Raw genomic sequence first — 22181 nt, 5'->3', positions numbered from 1 at the left:
CGTCCCGTAAATTCTGCCAAGCAACAAACGTAACCGAGAGAAATTTTGACAATAACAACGTAGAGCCAGCAGATGGCCCTTTCTCTCCCTCACCCTTTTTTTTTGTTTTTGCTGGAAATTCCATCAAAAGACGAGTCTTGGTGCTGCCTGATGACATTTTGCATGCTTTTTGAATACGTCCAAAGTTTTGCACTCAAGGTCTGCGAGTCTTTTAGGTCCCAGCAGAGCACCATGTGTGCTTCTGGCTGCATGTCTCGCCACTGAGGCTTCAAAGTGCAACTGGGCACTATTTAAATGGCATTTTTAACAATCAATGTGTATTTTGTGTGTGTGTGTGTGCGTGTGTGAGTGTGAGGCCCTTCATGGTGTTTATCCAAGAAGTCGTCCTTGCGACCAGTCAGCCATTGGCAGTCAGTAGCACCGGCCTTGAGTTGTGCTCCTCAGGGACTTTTAGCGCCAACAAACACTGACGCTCATGCATAATGCTGCCAGTTTTGACTTTTGAGCACTTTTTTTTTTTTTTTTTTAGATGGGAAAAGCCATCACTGCGGTCGGTTTTATATCCGGAAACGGCATCATAAGGTATATTAAATAATCGTACGCCAAAGTGTCATCTGATGGACAACATAACACAATCAAATTGCTTCCGTTTTGATTGCTTTTTTTTTCTTCCCAGTCAGCACATTTGACGCTATAGGTAGAACGCGAGGAGCAAAATCATATTTAAGGCCAAAGCTCATTAGCTCATTCAACCCCAAAAACGTATAAATACGTTTTTCTTTTTGTTTTTGTTTTTATGCTGTAGCATACAGAAGGCTTTAATGCAGCTCTGATCTGAAGAGGTCGCTTAAAGCAATGGTAGTTATTATATAAAAAAATCGGCCAGCAAGTGGCAGCAGAGTATAAGAGATCAGCCAGGGCCATGTTGCAACAAGCTCTTTTTCAAGTTTGTGAATAATGATGAAACTTAGCTATATTCTAATGGAAATTGCTGCAAAACAGAAACACGATACAAACATCCTTTTTTTTCCCTGATCAAACAAGAGATTCTAATCTTTCTTTTGGTGGGTTCCATGTTTTGATAGCAATAAAACACAATATTCTGTGGGACTTGCAAAATCAGTCCAAATCCAGGAAAACGGCCGGGAGCGAAGGGGGTTGCTTCAGTGAAAATGGCTGCCAGTCAGTGAGTTCATGAAAACACAAAGAAATTCATGAAATGAGCCAGTTAGACTCAGTATGGCGCAAAATATAAAAATAGCAAAAATAGGACAGGGCAAGGTGACACAAACAGGTGGAATTACTCCAAAAACTCCATCAAAAGTGGTCAGCCACCCCATTGTACCGCCATTACCCGCCTATTAACTGCCCCCCCCTTAAAATCAACATATGCCTAAATAAAAGAAGGAATGTTCAAATGAAACCAAAAATCTGTTTTCATGTTTCCAGTATTGCTCGGCAACAGTTTTGTGGTTCCTCCTATTTAATCATGCATAGACCACGAAAATAATAACAAATAATAAAAACATAATATCTAATCATAATAATAAATAATAAAAATATAGGCTATTTATTTTTAACTGCTAAAAAGAGCTCTAAAATGTCTTTTTTTAAGCGTTGCTATTTTTATTATTATTATTGGCCCAACAAACTCAGTATGGCCAAATGCTATCGCTCCAAAAACTGCGCCAAACAGCAATATGATAAGTTGCTCTCCAATTTCTCTGCACTTTAGCGCCACCTGCTGACTCTGGCATTGCCCCCATCGAATGCAGATTAGCCACCTGCGTCGTCAATATTTCTTTGTGTACATTACCTGCTTGATTAGGTGCCAAATGCCCAAGAGACCATCTCCCCAAACAGCACGTTTCTCTCTACAATGTCAAAACACAAATATTCAAATGACTCCACGGGGGGGGCGGGATTAAAAACGCACACTGGCAACAATTGGATATTTATTCGCATTTAGGACTCCCCGGTGGCGGTTTATTGCACAACCCCCTGCCGGCTATTCAAATGCACCCGAATGCTTCCTGAGGATTCCCTCGCCGCCATCATGCCGCCGCCTGACGCCGTAGGTGATCAGCCGCTAATTGTTCGCTATCATCGCAGATGGTTTGCCCAGAGGAGGACATTTTTTTTTTTTTGACAAACTTCGACAAAGTATCTCAGAGTGACCTATATTTACAACTTCAATTGTCATATTACTTCCATGAAACTGAAACAATTTATGCCAAAGTATTTGTTAGTGTGGAGCTTAGATGTTTGTTTGTTTGTTTTTTTGTTTGTTTTTTTGTTTTTTTTTTGTTTCATCCAATCAGATTTGGTTTCTATTTGTTGCCGTGTCAGTCGAATCTAGCCAGGACACTCATTTCAGCAGTGGGACAGTTTCTTTAATAAACAGTATTTCAAATTCATCCACATCATCATGGGTTGTGGTCTGCGTGTGATCCCAGGGAACATATTCTTTTGTTCTTGTTCTAGAATAAATTGTAATTGAACATCCACTACAGTAGGTGGCAGTGGCGCTTTTATTGTCAGAGAATGTGACAATGCAACAAACAACAATGTTATAGGCAAATGATACTATTTATAGTCGTGGTAGTAAATTGGGAGTACATGAACTATTTGTGACCTAACAAAAAAAAAAAAATATTGTGAAAAACTGGTCTAAAATTAATTCACTTTTCCAATCATTTTCTTTGGGAGAATTCTTTCCTTTCAGTATTCCACATTTTTTAAGAAAACATTCCCAAATTAGTACTTAAAACTTATTCTCCACATTTTTCTCAACCAATTGCATATTTTCCAACTTCAAACTGTTTAGCTTATTCAATACATCTTGTGAACGATTTCTGCACATTCCAATAATTCCGCCTTTTTCAGAATTACACATGTTCTATACTTTTAATGGAAAAAAATGAATGTGAATGAAAAACGGAACATATTATGAATGAAAAAGCATATATAATAAAGAAAAAATCATACCAAAACGAAAAAACATAAACGAAAAATATATATAATTAACGGAATTTTTATTTTCTTTATATTAACACAGATTTCCATTATTTTGGGTAGATTTTGGAACTTAACACGCAATAAACGAGGGAACACTGTACACTTAAAATGGCAAAAAACTAAACAAATGTGACATGCAGTTGCTAGTACCTCCCTCCACATTACTCATTTGAATTAAACCATTCCATTTTCTAATTGTTCTGCTCACTCACGATATTTGTTTTCCAATCTTAGTTTTCTCTTTTGCTGTGCTAGCTTACCTTCGTGAACATGTTAGCATTTGTGTAATCATCATTACAGAGGGCTTCCTTTCCCTACACTTAAAGGAAAGGATGAAAAAAGTCATTATGGAAATCAACCAGCATCAAAGTATGGACTGTTCCTTTTTTTTTTTTTTTTTTTTTTAATTCTTTTGAAATGAAACGCCCCGGGTCCACACAACCCTTGCCCCCTCCACCACTCTTGCATCACATTTGGATACTTCTGTAGCCGAGCGTTGCGCATACAAACTAATTAGCTGCTTTGCTTGTCAGAAGACGCCGTAAATACTCGACGGCAGCGGCAAATCTTCAAAACAAACATTTCATCTCCACGCGTGAATCCGTAATTTTTTTAATTTATTTATTTCTTTTCTCCTTAAAGACGGCAGCTTGGAAGTGAATTGTTAATCAAGGGCTCGCTGCTGGACGTCAACAATGTATGTTAGACGGAGAGCTCTTTATTTCATCACGGCGCTTGAAGACGCGTGAGGGAAGAAGAAGAAGAAGAGTTGGCATCTTGTGTCTGCCTTAATTGGTTTCAAAGAGGCCTTCACACGCTCCATTAGACATGTGAGAGGCGTGCGACAACGCCGCTATTACGCTAAATGCATCCTCTTGTCTTCACGCCGAGGACTTTCCTTTCAGTTCGTGATGCAGAGGTGGCAAAAGTACACAAAACTGCACTGAAGCAGAAGCACAGCACAGATCAAATAAATACGGTAAATGAAAAAGACTTGTAGAAGTACTGTTAGAACTCCTGTTCTAACTTATAAGTTAAAAAAAAAAATCAAGTCTGGAATATACTTTAATGCATTTTTAATGTCAACAGGAGAATTCAATTTGTGTAGAAATTGTATGTGAATGCTGAATGCTGAAATGCTGCGTGGAATTAAGTGAACTGTGTGGAATGTAGAATTTGAGACTTGAATTTGGCTCGAATCTGTCATGAAACGTGGAAAGAAGAAGTAAATACACACATATGTATCTTCATTTTGCTGTGAGTATGCAATATTTTCCTAATGTGATCAATAATTGCCAAGCTGTCAAGTGAGACGAACAATTTAAGGTTCGATTGGATGAGTTAGTCAAGAAATGTGGAAATACAGTGAATGAAGAAGACTTGTAGAAGTACTGCTTGAACTCCTGTTCTAATATAAAAGTAAAAAAAAATAAAGTCTGGAATATACTTTAATGCATTTTTAATGTCAGCAGGAGAATTCAATTTGCGTAGAAATTGTATGTGAATGCTGAATACTGAAATGCTGTGGAATGAATTGAACTGTTGAAATGTAGAATTTGAGACTTGAATTTGGCTCGAATCCGTCATGAAACGTGGAGAGAGGAAGTAAATACACAAATATGTATCTTCATTTTGCTGAGATGTGCGATTTTTATGATTTGTGATAAATAAGAGTAATAATTAACGAGACGAACAATTTACGGTTCGAATGGATAAATTGGTCAAGAAATGTGGAAAGTGGGATAAATATGTGAAATAGTTCTTAATTTGGAAACATTGTCGCAAAAATATGGCAATGTAGGGAATTCAAAAATGATTTCCTAAGATGTCCTGATTTGAGCTCAACAATTTGAAGCTAAATCAAACCAGAAATGCGGATGGAAGTGAATGCCAACTCGAAAATCTTGCTTCATTTGTATAGTTTATTTGGAAATGTGGGAATATGTATGATGTGATCAATCGTATGAGCTTCTGAATGAGCTGAAAAGTTTGAAGTTAGAATCATTTGAATCGGTCAAGAAATGTGCTTGGAGGTAACGCTGTGAAATTTTTCTTGAAAATAAAAAAAAAGGGTTTGTAATTGGAATGCTTTAAATTGGTGGAAAAATCTAGAAGGAGTAGAATGGCAAATATTGGCTGATAAGAAATAAGGCAATTTGTTTTATTTTTTTATTTTATTTTTTTATTTGGAATGTCACATGTGAATGCTCTTCAGAAATTACACAATAAAATGAAAATAATGAATCTGCTGCAACGTGGGGAAGAAAACTTTGGATGCTATCCAGATTCAAAACAAAAGTTAATAGCTTCTCCTTTGGCCCACACCTCCGCAATGTTTTAAGAAAACAAAGTAAGGAATTTAAAAAAAAACAAGCATAAATGACAAGCATAACACAAGCTTAAATCTCTCTTTTATTCCCCAAAGTTGCCATTCGAAAGTTTCCAACCTTGAAAAATTCCCGGAATTTATGCAAACGCGACGCCAGATTTTGGGCTTGGCTACCGAGCGACCAATCAAACGGCAATCTGAAGCGCTGGAACGGACGCCCACGGCAACCCAGACACAATTGCAAGTGAGGCTGCCAGGACCACATGATGCTAATGAGCAACATTTGATGTTCCAAATGCTCTTGAGGAGGCGCAATTAAAATACATTTGATGACAGAACAATATATGATTGCAAGTAGGACAAAGACAAACTAGGGAAAACCTTTTGAGCATTTATTTCGCATCTGGGATATCCACCGTGAACTAGTACACATTTTTCAGCACCACGGTATTACTACTCACAATTTTTTTTCCACTACTGCCTTCTACTACTATAGGTGGGTTGCAATCACGTGATTCCGGTGGCGCGCAAAATTCAACTGGGGGTCAGGAAGTAGGGAACACCCATTGAAAATGATGGAAAGCGACTATGCAAAAGCTTTGGCTGAGCCTGGACGTAGCCGATAAATCGTAAAATATGTCAGATATGATCCTTACACTCTGAGGAAGAGATTTTTCCGAACTCGTGTCAGATTTGCCTGGCGTGGAGGCAACTGACATCGCAAACTTTCTCACCGTCCAGATATCGTACTACACCGCTAGCCAAATGAAGACGTATAAAAGCCTGAAGGCTTACAACTATTTAGTTTGTGGTTGGGTCAGCGAACTCGAATCAAAAGAAGCACTAAATAACTCCCGTCTTGTTTTTTTTGCTCGGGTGAGTAAAATGTGATTCAGAATCATTCTATTTTCAACTCAAATGTACACAAACATACCACTGGCGTCAAGCTAGCAACAAGCCAGCTCGGCTAACTGTTACCTGCTATTTTCTACGTATTGCTAGGTGAACCGTTCTCAGAGATCTAACCGTTGAAACCGTGGCTTGTGGCTAAAGAAAACCACTCGTCGTGATAGTTAGCGTAGCTAGCATTGCTAAAAACAAAGACCGCCACCTAGCATGGACACACAAGCTGTAGAACAAACTCCACATAGTATTATCACGGTTAGCAATGTTTCCGGTAATATCACACCGGCCTGTTGAGAGTTTTATTCAGTTTTGTAAGTAGTTTCCGACATTTCAGATGAAGGTTTTTAAGCCAGGTGTGCTGATTTCTTTCTGTATTTTTTTATTTTATTTTATTTTTATTTTCACCTTTATGGGTTACTACTTTTACTTTTACTTTTACTTCTTTCTGTCCCTTTTCATTTATGTTTTGTAAGTTGTTGACAGTGGGACGGTGTGGCTCTGCGGTAGAGTTATCGACAGTGGAATTACACTCAAAATACACGTGAGGAAGAAAAATAATGAATTGAGATTCCATATTTACATATTAGATGTAAGTTGGACTTTCTTTGCTTTCTTCTTCTTGCCCTTCATAAAACGTTGAATCACTTCCAGTAGAACTCTTGCTCAGTGCTGCCCGGCGGCATGTTGTGGCACAACCTGGTACTACACTGAAAGAACACAAACTCTTAAAAGTCAAACATGCCTGTACACTGGAAAAAAAACAAACATTTCTGAAATACAAAAGATGACACGGCTTTTGTCTAAAAGGCGTCGGATAAAATCTTCCGACTATGTTGCGGTCCACAAACGAGCAAGGAAAAAAAAAAAGTAACAATGAAAGGGGAGAAAATGAAACCTAATCAGGTTGCTTGCTCCAGTAAAACATTCCAGCTGCGTCTGTATGCTGAGTGTAATTACATCTCTCTTTTAATTAAACTTCATCCATATTTGCATAACACTCATTAGGGGGGTAGAAAATGCAGCCAACAACTTTCCGCCGTTGACGGGCAAATTGTGTGTAAAAGATCTTTAGGGGCGTTTTGTTCAGTTGAATTTAGTTTAGCGCAGGGAGCTCGAGAACATTTGCCGCAATTAGTGTGAAACAAAAAGCTTGATTTTCCGTTTTGTTTGGCTGCGGCTGGAATTGAAGAGTTAGCGTAGCAACGTAATCAAGCGCCAACAACAACAGCAACAACAACACTGCGCGCAATTTTTCTTGATTGCCGCGCCGTCAACTTTCATTTCATTCAAACGTTCATCTCACAAGAACAACATTGGGTGACAAAAAAGATAAAAGATGGGCCACTTTTCAGCGCTAAAAATAAGTCAACACACCCCTGATCAAATGAGAGAAGTGTTTGCGATATGCAAAAAATCGGACTAAGATGAATCATTCCAAAAACTTTCTCTACTATAATTGGATTTTCAATGATCACTTATTTTTAATTTGACCTTTTTACATTATGACAAATTTGCATTCATTCCTACAATTATGACACCTTTTTATGACAAATTTCCACTTTTTTCTTCATCTTCCATGACTTGCTGCCAAAAAAAAACAAAAAAAAAAAACTCTTTTTAACTCATTTACTCGCAGCCATTTTCACTGAAGCAATCCCCTTAGCTCCCAGCTGTTTTACTGGATTTTGACTGATTTTGCAAGGCCCACCGAATATTGTGTGGAACCGACCAAAAGAAAGATTAGAGTTTCTTATTTCATGAGGGGAAAAAAAGTATATTTCTATATCTGTCCGTTAGAATATAGCTAAGTTTCATCATTATTCATTATTCACAAATCTGTTTAAAAGAGCTTTTTTTGCAACATGGTTGATCTCTTATACTCTGCTGCCACCTTCTGGCCGTTTTTGTAATAACAATCATTGCTTCAAACATTCTCTTCAGTTCAGAGGCTGTAGCAAAGCCTTCTTTATGCTCTAGCATAAAAAAAAAACAACGTATAAATTTGGGGTCTTTGGGAGCATGGTAATATTAAAAATAGAACGTATTTATACGTTTTTGGGAGAAAATGAGTTTAAAAAAAAAAACCTTTCACCTTCACACATTCACTTGATTTAGCGAAAAATCCTTCCATTTTGACAACTATAAGATCATTTTTTTGGGGGCCGATTCTCAGTTAAATGTGTCAAGTTTTCAATTCACGCTCACTAGGTAGATTCTGTAGCTCCAGTATTCAAGCTCCAGCGACAGTGGAAGAAGAAGTCAGGCTGTGTGTACCGTATCTATGTCATTGTGCGTACAATATGTGCAACACTCGGAGGACTTTAATACACACACGCACACACACACACACACACACACACGAGTCATTGAGCATATGTGGTGGTAAAAGTTAATTTGAGCGCACAGCTTGGTTTAATTAGAAGCAGCTGGAAAAAAGGAGGGCGGGATGATGCGATTGCTCGTGCACGACATCCACATCAGACCAGCCCAGATAATCCCGGGATTACACGCACGCACACACAAACACAAAATGTCATCCGTACAAGCCGAGTGAATTAATGGTCCTCATCTGTTTCCACATTGTTGCGAAATCCCCTCACATGAGGGCTGCCGCTTACATTTATTCATTGTTGCCCTGCAGCTAAATTATTCTGCATTTCTAAACGGTTTTGGTTGGTTTTTTTTCCAATTCAAAATTACATTTGCATGCTTTATTTGGATGGTGTTCATTTCTTTATTTGCTTTAATCATTACAATTTTTAGGAATTATATACAGTAATTCCCCCCCCCCCAAAAAATGTTATTTGTTAGTACTTTACATAATACGCTGTGTTGTTTGCGTTTACTTTGTGTTAATGTTCTCATAACTCTTTTACTGCCACACGTTATCAAAGAAAAAATTTGATATGACAGAGGCTTTGATCATTGACGAAAAGAGCTACAATGCTTCCATCTGCTGGCCATAGTTTAGAGTGTTTTAGATTCCACAACCCATTGACCAGGCAGCGCTGCACTAAGACGTTGCACTGAGAATAAAATTTTAAAAAATTGTTGACGTTTTTTAACGTTTATGGCAAAATAAGTCGTGATTTTCCTGATCGTTATTAAACGTTTTTGGCGGTAAAAGAGTTAATATTGTGAGCACACCCATTTTTAAAAAATCTTGCAAAAATGCAAAAAATGGTAGAAATTTGATTATTTATTGCGAAGTAATTCTTCTTCTTCTTCTTCTTCTTCTTCTTCTTCTTCTTCTTCTTATTATTATTATTATTATTATTATTATTATTATTATTATTTCTCCTCATTTCTTATTTCTCCTCATTTCTTATTTCTGGCTAATATAGTTATTGGTGTATTTTTACTTCTTGAAGAAAACAGCTTTTCTAACTTTTTTTTTTTTTTAAACATTTTAAAGACATCCCCAATCAAGAACATCCTCGGAAGAACATCTCCAAGCCATAAAAAATTGAAACAAAAAAAATGACAAAAAAAAAAAAAAGTAGACGGGAAGAAAACTCAGATAGTCGTCTTGTTGTCTGTAATAAAACATTAAGATCAAATCTTGTAGCGAGCATTAATGGTGAATGAGTCGACATTCTGACAGCTCCGTGACATCTGCAAGGAAGTTTACACGCAGTCAAAGGTAGACGCCGCTGCTCAGAGCGCAGGAAGAATGGAGAAAAAAAAAAAAAAAGAAGAAGAAAAGCAGACGAGAGCTTGTCAAGTCAGAGCCGAGACGAAGACGCGACGTGTCAGCGGCCGACGGAGAAAATTGGAAAGACGAGTTAGAAGGGAAAGTTACGGACGAGGTAAAAGGACGGGAGAGGAAGCGGAAAAGCGAGTGTGACGGACAAGAGAAGTCATGCTTCAAAGAATTCACACTAAAAAAAAATAATAATAATAACGGAACGCGTCAAAAAGAAGCTAACCACGGCTGGAGAATAAGATGAAAGTAGGGTTGTAATTGTTTGGATTTTTGCATTGTAGTTTCGATTTTATTTCATTTGGACAGTCAGTTAATTTAAATTAGTTATTATCTTTGTTTTGGTTTAGATGTTATTAGTTTTAGTATTAGTTGTATTGATTTTTTTATATAGAGTATTTATATAGGTAAATGATGAAATGTGTACTCAAGTAAAGTACTTTTTTTTTTTTTTCCCCTTTTAGTTAAGTTATTTTGTTGGTTTTCACAAATGATAATAAACTTGGACAGGTCACAAAGAAATTAGCATAGATGTTATGGTAATCAGAAACCTTTTTGTGCTTAGTACATACACAGCAATTCATACAAGCACAGGTGTCTATTTGCACAACTGTTGGGCACCTTCTTTTCCTCTTCTTCTCTTTTGATGATGCTGCATATCTTCCAGTCGGACTCAGTGCCGCCTGGCATGTTGTGGCAAAACCTGGTACTACACTGAGGTCACACAATTCTTAAATTTGGCAAACCCATGAAAGAAACCGACACTGTAATATACCACATGAAAGACTTGAGTAATCGAACCACCCCCAACCCCCCCCCCCCCCTTTTTGTTTTTCCAGGTGCCAATGCCCGGCCCAGTTGGAGGGTCCGGAGTGCCAGCAGAACAAGCACAGTTTCCACGGCAACGGCTACGCCTGGTTCCCTCCCATGACGCCGTGCTTCGAGAGCCACATCTCGCTGGAGTTCATCACCGAGGTGCCCGACGGCCTGCTGCTCTACAGCGGGCCCCTGGCGCAGCTGCAAGCTTGGGACCACGAGGACTTCATGGCCCTCGGTAGGATGCAAGGCGGGGGGGGCGGGGCGGGGTCAGCTGGGGAACATCTGGGTCACCGATTGATTATGTATGCACTCGGGGGCATGACATTGTGCACAAAATCAGCTTTTTTTTCGACACGCCATGATATAAATATATATATATATATATATATATATATTATAATATATATATGAAAATATGAATGAGGACTTGCAGTGGAGATAGATAATGCATAGATGGAAAATATCTATATTCTTTTTAATAAAGGAATTTAGAATAAGCTTTGTCGGATAAGCGTAAGTGTAGCAAATTGAGAACGTGGTGTTGAAAGCGTCGAAACACATTTTTAGTAGATCAGTCTGCTCGTCTGTGTTGCTGCTCAGCCCAGAAAATGAAAGTGTGTTCTTTGACGTTAAATTCATTTTTGGAGCTTTAATTCCCTTTTTGCTCTCCACCAAGCGGGGGGGGGGGCGGATTAGGATTTTTCATTTTGGCTAAGCTGACACTCATTTCACTGCTTTCAGTTCACACGCGCGCACGTGCACAAACGCGCGCACGCATGCATAAACAAGCACGCGTACGCCGAACATTCTGCCTTGTAACAAATGCACTTATAATAAGCGTGTGTGTGCGTGCGTGTTTCCAGAGGCCACCGGGGTTAATGGTTGGTTAGCGGCAGGGAGACGGCTGACTTGTCGCCGCGTGCGTGCTAATTAGCGCGGGGCGCTGCATATTTAGAGCTCTAATTAACTTGTTTCAAGGTTCACCTGCCGCATGTAATGAATCCACCTCCGTGATCCGCACTGGAGGCGGGACACAGAAAGCCAGGATGTGCTTTCTGCCATTTGCCCGTCATTTCCCATCATCCTGCTGTATGTAAAACAATAAGAGCAAGACTGAGAAATAGTTTTGATGACAAAAGAAACACATCGTAAGACGTTGACCTTTCGCACCGTCAAAGTGGGCGAGTCCCTCTTCCACGCTTACCCAGCTGAAAAACATACTTGACCAAAATATGTTGTTCTGCCAGCTGGATTCCAGTTGACACATCGACATGGCAGTGAATGAGTTAATCTTTTAATAAATTCAATTAATATGAGAGATTAAAATGAGCTCTGAATGGAGCGAAGCGGTCGTCGCCAAGGTCATGAATCCTCGGAGAGCCAAAACTCTCGCGGGTAAAAAAAATGAAGGCTGTGGCTAAAGCTCCGTCGTCGTCAACGTCTTTTGAATCCTTCAGTCCTCAAATTAATTAAAATGACGGAATCATGAAGGGAAGCGCAAGAAAAAAAAAAAAGTGTTTGTTTTGGCCCGGCGCAATGCGAGGCTAAACAAAGGTCGGTGAACGCAACGTGACCTCATTAAGCTCAGAAAAAAGAGATGCCTTCAAATGACAATGAAGAGAAGGCAGACTTTCTGACCCATTGAACAGAATGTGAACCGTCTTAAAAAATAAAAAAATAAAAACTTCAAGCATGTCATCCTCCCATTGAAGGCCAGGCAGCCATCTTGGATTGATTGATGTTCCATTGGTGACTCACTAATCAAACACACTGAGGTCTTGTGCTCACATGAAGGCACCATAAATAAAATAGATGACCATTATAAAGTCATTACGTGGGTGCACATTCCAGGGCAGGACTCAGACTTAAAAGTATCACAAGTACAAGAAGAATTTGAAAGATTCATTTCTGCATTAAAACTACTTTGTACATGCGTTAATGTTGTGTTCATACAAATACATAAAATATAATAAATAAAGGCAATGATGGATGACAACTCAACTGACTACAATTCCTATCCAACCACCTGCCTAACCACCCACCCAACTACCCAATCAAGACATGACATGCCTAACTATTGTCTACCCACTATCTAGTCTATAACTAACTAACGGACGAACGAACGTACCCACCTAACAGTCTATTCAAGCACACAACTAACTCACTCACTCACTCACTCACTCACTCACTCACTAGCGGCCAACCCACCTAACAATCTATTTAAGCACACGACTAACTAACTAACTAACTAACTAACTAACTAACTAACTAACTAACTAACTAGAGACCAACCCGCCAAACAATCTATGCAAGCACACAACAAACTAATTAACTAATTAACTAAGTAACTAACAAAGTAATTAAGTAATTAACTAGCGACATGCCCACCTAACAATCTATTTAAGCACATAACTAACTAACTAACTGACTAGCGACATACCCACCAAACAATCTATTCGAGCACATAACTAACTAACTAACTATGAAATTGATTGACCAATCTACCTAACTAGAGTAATTATTTACACTGGTAACTGATTGACTGACTGACTGACATCCCCAAGCAGCCTCATATATGCACACTTTCCACCTTCCTCCTTTCCGTCCTTTCTACCTCCCCAAAATTAACCTAAGCACCTAACTAACCCTCCTACCAGCCAAACACCTGCATGCACACACAGCATCAGTTCTCCCACTATATTGTATGAGTGTCATCTCTTCTTGTCTTCTCGTGGCCCAAGACTGGATGGAGTGTGTGCATGTCCTCTGAGAGCAGCTGGCCCGCGGTTGGAGAAGTTGTGAGTGGATGAGTGGACAGGTTTGCAGTGTGCGTGTAGCGTGGTACATGCTGGAAGTAGGACAGAATCATATTTGTTAGGGAGCTAAGCTGTCCTGCACTTTTTTGCTCAATCACTGGATATTCCCTTCAATCTGTTTATTTTGACCAGCCTTTTACTGCTTTTGTTTTTTGTTTTTTTGTTTTTTGTTTTGGATGCTTTCCATCGTCGCGAGGCCTCCCATTCCATGTTGTCGTTTTCCTTTCTGGGCTCAGAACATCTGCCACACGTCGTCTTCGCTTCTTTTTCACTCATGCATTATTTTCAGCTTCATTCTCCACAGTCACAGAGGTGGCCCACTTTTTGGCAGGATGTTGTTGTCATGGAAGCGCCCGCCGGCCTGCCAAATGCACGTTTAGGTCAAGTAAGCTTGTGTGTGAGTGAGTGGTTAAAAAAAAAAAAAAAAAAAATGCAGGTCATCAGCAGACATTACATTAGGTACACCTGCCTCAGCTCATGAGAGGGGGATATTGGTGAGCTTTCTCCAACCAACCAACCAACCAACCAACCAACCAACCAACCAACCAACCAACCAACCAACCAACCAACCAGCCTACCTACTCACCTAGCAAACCAACCAACTAATCTGCCTCTGTTACCTACCTATCTAACCCACCACCGTACAAACCTATGGACGACCTAATGTCGTACCTTGACATCCATCCACCCGATTCCCAATCTTTCCCACCACTCTCTGTGGTCTGTGGCTGCTTTTCTCTGGAACGAGAAAACGAGCAAGCGGCGACATGAAAATTTGAATCGCCGACTTCTTCGCTCTCGTCAAATAAGCGGCGGCTGATTGAAGCATTCTTCAACATATGCACGCACTCGTTTCACATGATTTAACAGCTCTTTATGTTGTTGTTGTTTTTTGTTGACTTGCATGGACATGAGAGCGACGCCCATTTGAATTACACCAACGCTCCTTCATGTCTTTGTCTTTTTTTTTCCCCCCGCGGTTTCATTATGAATTCATTCTCGTCACGTTTGTCAGGAACGTCGGTTTGATCTTTTGTCACAGGAAGCGACTCTGTCGGGAGGCCACAATTACGAAAGAATTTGTCGCCGCAACCCGGGGCCAAATAGCGGCAATTAAAATGTGTCTCACGGCTACAAGCGACCACAGTCTACTGTGATTTTCTTTTTCTCTCTTTTTTTTGAAAGATGGAGGGGAAAAAAAAAAAAGCACAATGGTATCTTTGACTGATGTAGGCGAGGGGGAGACTCATTGATTCACTTTGGCTTTATGTGAAATGTCCTCAAAGAGTTGAGCTATCTGCTTGGGTTCACTCCAGGAACTTTGGCGTGCTCCCCCGGCCTCAACGTTTGTTGGAGACGCTCAATTGTCTGATTAAACAAACAAAAATACCTCTACGAACATTAATGATAGTGTTTGTGACAAAATTGTCTTCCGTTTTTTTCCAAAAATGCATACCCGAGATTGACTGGACAGGTTTTATGAAAATATGTATGTTCATAAGAGTCCTGAAAGGGATACTTGACTCATTGAACCATTTTCAGCAGTGAAAAGTTCACATTTTGTACAGAATTAATTTGATAACTTCATTATTTTTCATGTACAATTAATACCTTTAATTTTTTTTTTTTCTTTTGCTGTCGACTGATGATGACATCACCTGTGCTAAGGAAGCAGGTAACGACCAATCATGGCTCACCTGTTTTCTGGGGTTGGTCAGCAAACTGAGCCATGCTTGGTCGTTAGCTACTTCCTCAGCACAGGTGATGTCGTCATCATCAGTGGACAGCAAGTAGAAAAATTACTTTTTAAAGGTATTAATATTATATGAAAAATAATGAAGTTAACACATTAATTCTAGACAAAATATTAACTTTTTCCTGCTGAAAATAGCTCAATGAGTCAAGTATCCCTTTAAAGATTTAAACTGTCATTGATGTTCCGAAAAATTGAGCGCATTCGATTCATTTTTAGTGTTAAAAAAACAACAACAAAAAAACACGTTCATTCGGTTGACTTCAAATCAATTTCTTAAATGTTTAAAACATTGTATTTGATGATTACAAAAAAGTGATTGTAAATTTGATTAACAACTCAAAATTACTTTTGATGTTTAAAATAAAAAAAAAAGGCTAAACATGAGGTCCTTTGAAGAATCAATTGTCTTCGCGCGCATTTTTGGTTCACTGAAGACAAATTTGTCTTTGGTTGTCAGACATTCGGGTCATTGAAGACTCAAAATTGTTTTTTTTTTTTGTTTTTTTGATTTTTTTACGAAAATGCGGATGTTGGGTTTCCTTAAGACAAATTGTCTTTCATGTTTCAAAATAAATTCATTTGTGAGGTCCGTCTGTCCGGATCAGGGTTGTGCCGCAGCCTTTCCCAGCTGACTTTGGGCGACAGGTAGGACGCACCTGAACTGGGTCAATGACGACTAAATTGATTTCAATGTCAACAAAAAACTTTCGTGTTTGGTTCAATAAAAACTCTGAATTGTCTTAGTGTTTACAAAAATGATTATGTTCGGGTCGCTAAGGCATCTTTGACATTTACAGAAATGCACATGTCGGCGTTGCTGGAGAGTAAACTATTTTTAACGCGTGCAAAAATCCATATTTGAGGTTAATTGAAAATAAAAGGCCTCTGCTGTTTACAACAACATGAACATAAGGCGAAGACTAAATTGTCTTCTACGTTTACTAAAATGTGGAAACATGATTAATACATCGTCCATTTTTTGTACTGTTTATCATGATTAGGGTCACAGGTGAGCTGGAGCCTATCCCAGCTGATTTTTGGAGAGTGGCAGCGTACACCCTGAATTGGTTGCCAGCCAATCAACAATCATCAACCATTCACACTCACATTCTCACCTATGGTCAATGCAGTCTTCCATTAACCTCAGAAACAGCTTTTCGGAATGTGGGAGTAAGCTGGAGAAATGAATGATTTTTTTTATTTTTTATTTTTTTTCTGATAGCATAGCATCGTTTAGCGACATAGCTTCTGCCTGCCATTGTGGCGCATCCAAACTTGATGTCCGCAGGGCCGTCAAGCTTGCTGACAGATCGTTTATAGAAAAATCTGGCGGCTCTTGTGTGCCCGCTGAACCGCCTGCTGAGTTGTATGTATTTTGCACATTTGTGTGTGCGCGTGCGCGTGTGTGTGTATATAATGTATATGCTTGTGAATCATTTGAATTGCTTGCTGCTCGGAAGTCTGCATGCTTTTTGCCTTTTTTCTTGGCTCTGGCAAATCCTAAGGCCATCTTCAGGTGATTTATTTTCCAAATTTAGGAGCATGCAACAAACCCACACACACTCACCAAACAACAAGCTCACACTCTGTTCCTATTAGATTTGCAAGAAGCTGCACATCTACCTGTCTCACCCACCTGCCGTCAACCACCTACCTACCTACATACCCAAACTCTCACTGATAACCCAACAAACAACTAACAAACAACAAACCTACCAATCAAACCATCCATCCTCTTAACAAACTTCAGAACTACCAACCTACGCAACAACCCACTGACCAATCTGTCTGCCTACCCAACCACTCGCATACCTAGCAAACCAAATGAACAGACCAACCACTTACCCATCCAATCGCCCAAGTACAAGCTCACCCAACCAACCAATGAATCGAGCAACCTACCCCTAATAAGCGACCTACTGACCTGTAAATCAACCTACAACCTACCTACCCACCTACCCAAACTCTCACTGATTAACCCAACAAACAACTAATAAATGACCTACCAACCAAACCATCCATCCTCTTAACCAACTTCAGCTACCTACCTACTCAAACACCCACCAACTGACCAATCTGCCTACCTACCCAACCACTCGCATCCCTAGCCAACCAATGAACAGACCAACCACTTACTCATCCAATCGTACCAGTACCAACCCAACCAACCAACCAATGAATGGACCAACCTACCCCTAACAACCTACCTAGCTACCTACTGACCCTTCAATCAACCTACAACCTACCGACCTACCCACCTAACCGCCCATACGGCCTCTGAGAAAAAAAAAAAAATCTCCTCTTATCTGCCAGACACCAACTGTCTGATTGAAAAATATGATCTAATCTATTTGGCCCACCGCTCTGCCGCTTTCTTTGGTTCTCTTTCTGCCGATGTCGGTGTGCAGTGTTATGAAAAGACAAGTTGTAAAGGTGACTCGACTGAGTGAAGAAACGGCGTTGAAGAGCCCTTCAGTCAGCCGGCGAGGCCTCTAATTGATCCTCACGAGCGCTTTGGCAGCTTTTCATGTCGCGACAGGCCAACCGGAGGCCAAGGCGTTCATAAAAGTGATGCCGTCGAGTGGCGCAAAAGACGAGAGTGAAGAATGTTTGGCGTGTTTGGGGAAAGGCAACAGGTAACAGAAAAGTCAGAAGTTGAGCAACAGAGTTAATAGCGGTTAGCGTACTTTGATTCACGCTTTGCTCTTCTACACTCGTTCAGTTGGAAAAATCAGTGCAAATAAGAATAAAAAAAAATACAGAAATGTGTTTTTCTGAGTCAGGATGACTTCGACGCTCTTCCATCGTTGTTCAGGCGTTGAGTGGAGTTACATTTTCATGACAACAACAAAAAACTTAGCCACTGTATATTTCAAGCAAGCAAAGTCTACCAACCCGTTGAACCTCTCTACTTGACTGACTCAATAGCTACCTACCTATGTATGTACCTACCTAACCACCCACCTGTCAAACTGTCCGTCCTATCGTGATTATCTACCTAGCCAGTTAACCATCCACCAACCAATCAACCTACCTTTCCACGCACCAACTGACTGATCGTCACTAACTACATACCTAGCCAAGTAACCAAACAACCTTCACCTTACTACTTCTCTATCTACCAACCATCCGCTCGACCAACCAAACAACCTACCTTTTTTTTTAAGCTATCCACCTATTCACCTAGCAACCCTACCGACCTACCTACCCAACTATCCACCTATTCACCTATTAATCCAGCCATCAACCAACCAGCCAACCAACCAACCAACCAACCAACCAACCAACCAACCAACGGTCCAATTATCAACTCAACAATCTGGCCAACTAGCCAACCAATCATAAAAATCCAACCGACTGACCATAACTACTTGCCTACCCAAACTCCCACCCATTTACCAACCAACTAACCTAGCCACCAAACCTAAGTTTCTACCTACCTACCCAACAAACAAACTACCCACCCAACTTTTCCCAAATGTTTGCATAGAATCACAATTTTGAACAAAAACCTCCACCACCATCCCGAGATAATCAGATTTAATGCTGACATTAGAGCCTAATTGACCCCGCCCCCCCTTCTGTTAATATAACCACCGGCCAACATGCATCCTCCCGTCTCCCCCCTCCTGCGCCAAGCCCAACCACCACCACTACTACTACTACCGCCGGCGGCGGCGAGGTTTGCAACACTTCATTAACTTTTAATTTCCCATTTGAGCAAGTCGGGAGCACGGACGGAGTGGAAAAGAAAAACGGCGATGCTGCTCAACGGGAGGAAAAATAAACAGCGGCGTCCCGGTCGCACGCAGCTGCAAAACGCCGGTCGAAGGTTATGATGAATGAGGACGTTTAATTCAACACGTTGGTTTTCAGAAACGGAGCACCTGCTACCAGTTGTGTCCCGCCGCTATATTGCCATCCACCATTTGTACCCTTGTATTTTTTTTATTTATTTTTTTAAAGAAGTTTTACAATACAAGTCAGAATTTAGAGTTGTGCACTACCACATTCTGCCACAACATGGCAGGCATCAATGGGCTCTACCATAAGAGATGCAATGTAATGAAGAGAAAAAGAAGAGATGAAGAGAAAGAGAAGCTGACTAATCTCTATCCCAATATTACTCTGCGCTCCGTTTACTGTTGCTGCTCCGTGTGTGTTCAAGTAGCAAATTGTTTGAAGGTTTAGGATGACGCCGACATTGAGGCTAATTTCCGTTAGCTGCTTTGTGGTATTTATTTCACATTATATGATTTCCGTTAGAGCAAATAATGTGCTTTGGGGATGTGACGATATCCAAACATCATGAAACGATATCATCACGATATGAAGGTCACGATATGATAAATATTACGATATTGTGGGGAGCTTGGCGATACAAAAAGGTCACAATATGGGGGAGGGGGGTTGGGAAATGGGCTCATACTAAAAAAAAACACACACACACTTGTGCTTTCGTACATTAATGCAATGAAAAATATTGTAAAAAAAATATATATCTATAATATATATATATATATATATATATATATATATATATATATATATAATATATATTGAGGCACTTACTTGCCAATAATAATTGAGTTCTTCCTCATATTGATTCAGTTCATATTACGTTCCCCTTCATCTGACCAATAGTGTAGATTTTAAACATAAGGGCCAAAACATGCCTTGTAAAAATTAAAGTGCACTATAAAAACTAGCCACCAGAGGGTGCTAGAACTGCACAAATGGAAATCAACCCGACCTTTTTAACAGATGTGTTGCTTTTAATATTGTGACATTACGACGATGACAATACTAGGCAAGTTGCTTTTCCACCAACAAGTCCTTCTTTGAGTTTCATCTTTGAGTTCTGGGTAAAGGGAGTTCTTGGTTGCAAAAGTTCAGCAGGGAATTTATATTTATAATTGTGTTTGCACAGCGTCTTTAAGTTCTCGGTAATTAATTCAAATGCGTTTGAGTTGCTTTGACTTACATGTTGTTCGACACGCTCTCTTTTTCTTGAAAGCACGAGTGAGAATAGGTGCTGAATGTATACGTTATTTTGAAAATATTTTGTCGCAATCTTTCTATATTGCAGATTTTCACCACACGGGTCGACGATGTATCCCCCCTTGATAAACGGGGCGGTTGTTTGCACGCACACGTTTATTAAATCAACGCTTTCCAAATGTGCTCATTTGAAAGGAGCTGACCACATTTGCCCCCCCCCCCCCTCCTTCCACTCAGAGCTCGTGGACGGGACCCCCACGCTGAAAATTAACCACGGCTCCGGCACGGTGGTGTTACAGTTGCCTGGCAACGTCAACGTGGCCGACAGGCGCTGGCATCGGCTGGACGTCCGCAGCAACAGCAAGGTGGGTCGCGCCGCCAGAAGAAAATACACAAAAAAAAAACACGTTTTCCCGTTCTCGAGTACGGATATTCGGCTAAAAGGGGTAAATGTGGTGAAACACGTTCATGTTTACATGACAGAAGATGAAGGGTAGTATCAAATCGGAAAAAAAAAACGGATTTACAAAGTATTTGAGGGCTTTTAATTGTGAACAAAGTATGTAGAGGACCAATGTGGTTTTCATCAAGTTTTCATTGAACATTTGCAAAACAAAACGTATGTTGTGATTTATTGGGTTTTTTTTTTTGTGGGAAAATGCCAACTTGCATAAGATGAGTGATTTTGAGCTTGACATATTTTCTTCGAGAATGCATATTCATTTTCCAGAAACACTTTATAATAATTGTTAGGTAACCATTAGTAACAGATTAGTTAAAAATGAAGTCTTGTTGAACTAATAAATTGTAAATATTAAAAGATTAGGAATAAATGTATTTACAATTTTTTTTCCCTAAAACTTGTAAATGCATTAACAAAAGATGAAGCTATTATCTGAACTCTTGATGAGCTAATAATTTGCAACTATTGTAGAATTATGAACTAATAACTTGCAAATATTAACCCATAATTAAGAAATATCCATTGCTAATCGTTCAAATGCAAAAGTAAAGGATGACGTCATGATGTGCAATTGTGAATTCATGTTGAAAAATGTGTATCTGTGGTATTGACTGAAATATTTTCCATTTTGCAGATACAGTGCAAAGTTGAATATTGGTGATTCCGACTGTTTTCATTTACAACTTATTATATTAATGTGAACAAATCATCTGCAAATACCTCTAAAGTGGCAACATCAACGGATTACCAGATTCTGCTACCATTTATCATAAACAAAGTATGTTTTCATATCAACATATTTACTCTTTTTTTTTTTTTTTTTTTTTTTTTTACGACCCATTTTGGAAAGTGATGACATCATCACGTTCAAATGAGTACCATTTGATCTGTTGCTTTGTTCATGATATATAAATAGTATCTTTTGTTTGTTTATTGAACATATAAACATAAACAAGTATCAGATTAAAAAAAAGAAATCAAAGAAAGAAGAACTTATGCAATCATGAGTGATAGTTTACATGTTCAAAGAGAGTAGGAAGAAGTTGAAAACGTATCTAGTCCTACGCCTTATTCTTTGTATCTTTTGACTTATTTCATTATTAATACAATAAGTTAATGCAGTTTAATCATTTCTAATATTTTTTTATATTTTTATTTTATTTTTTTTATATTTTATTTTTACATTTTATAATAATTTTAATAATTTGTAATTATTTCATGTCAACAAAGTGACCACACATGTACAAACGGTTTCAAGTAACTTTTTATGAGTTTTTTATTTGTAAATAACGTGTCAACAAGTCTTTAACTTCAGTTTGTTTTATATTGCCAGTCTAAAATTAAAATCTAATTGTTTTGATGAAAACAAA

At 39.2% G+C, this 22181-nt stretch overlaps 1 protein-coding gene across 4 annotated transcripts in view; it reads left to right on the top strand.

Annotated features, from left to right (window-relative positions):
* LOC144018125 (neural-cadherin) overlaps nt 1-22181 on the top strand; it is a 235909-nt gene that overhangs the window by 176099 nt on the left and 37629 nt on the right. For all 4 annotated transcript variants that reach the window (XM_077520292.1, XM_077520290.1, XM_077520293.1 and 1 more), the window contains exons 28-29: nt 10796-11010; nt 20586-20713. In XM_077520292.1, coding sequence (XP_077376418.1) covers nt 10796-11010; nt 20586-20713 — 343 coding nt within the window. The remainder of the gene's footprint in view (nt 1-10795; nt 11011-20585; nt 20714-22181) is intronic.

Source organism: Festucalex cinctus, chromosome 4 (assembly GCF_051991245.1).
Source record: "Festucalex cinctus isolate MCC-2025b chromosome 4, RoL_Fcin_1.0, whole genome shotgun sequence".
Lineage (NCBI taxonomy): Eukaryota > Metazoa > Chordata > Actinopteri > Syngnathiformes > Syngnathidae > Festucalex > Festucalex cinctus.
This window is presented reverse-complemented; position numbering and strand designations above follow the sequence as displayed.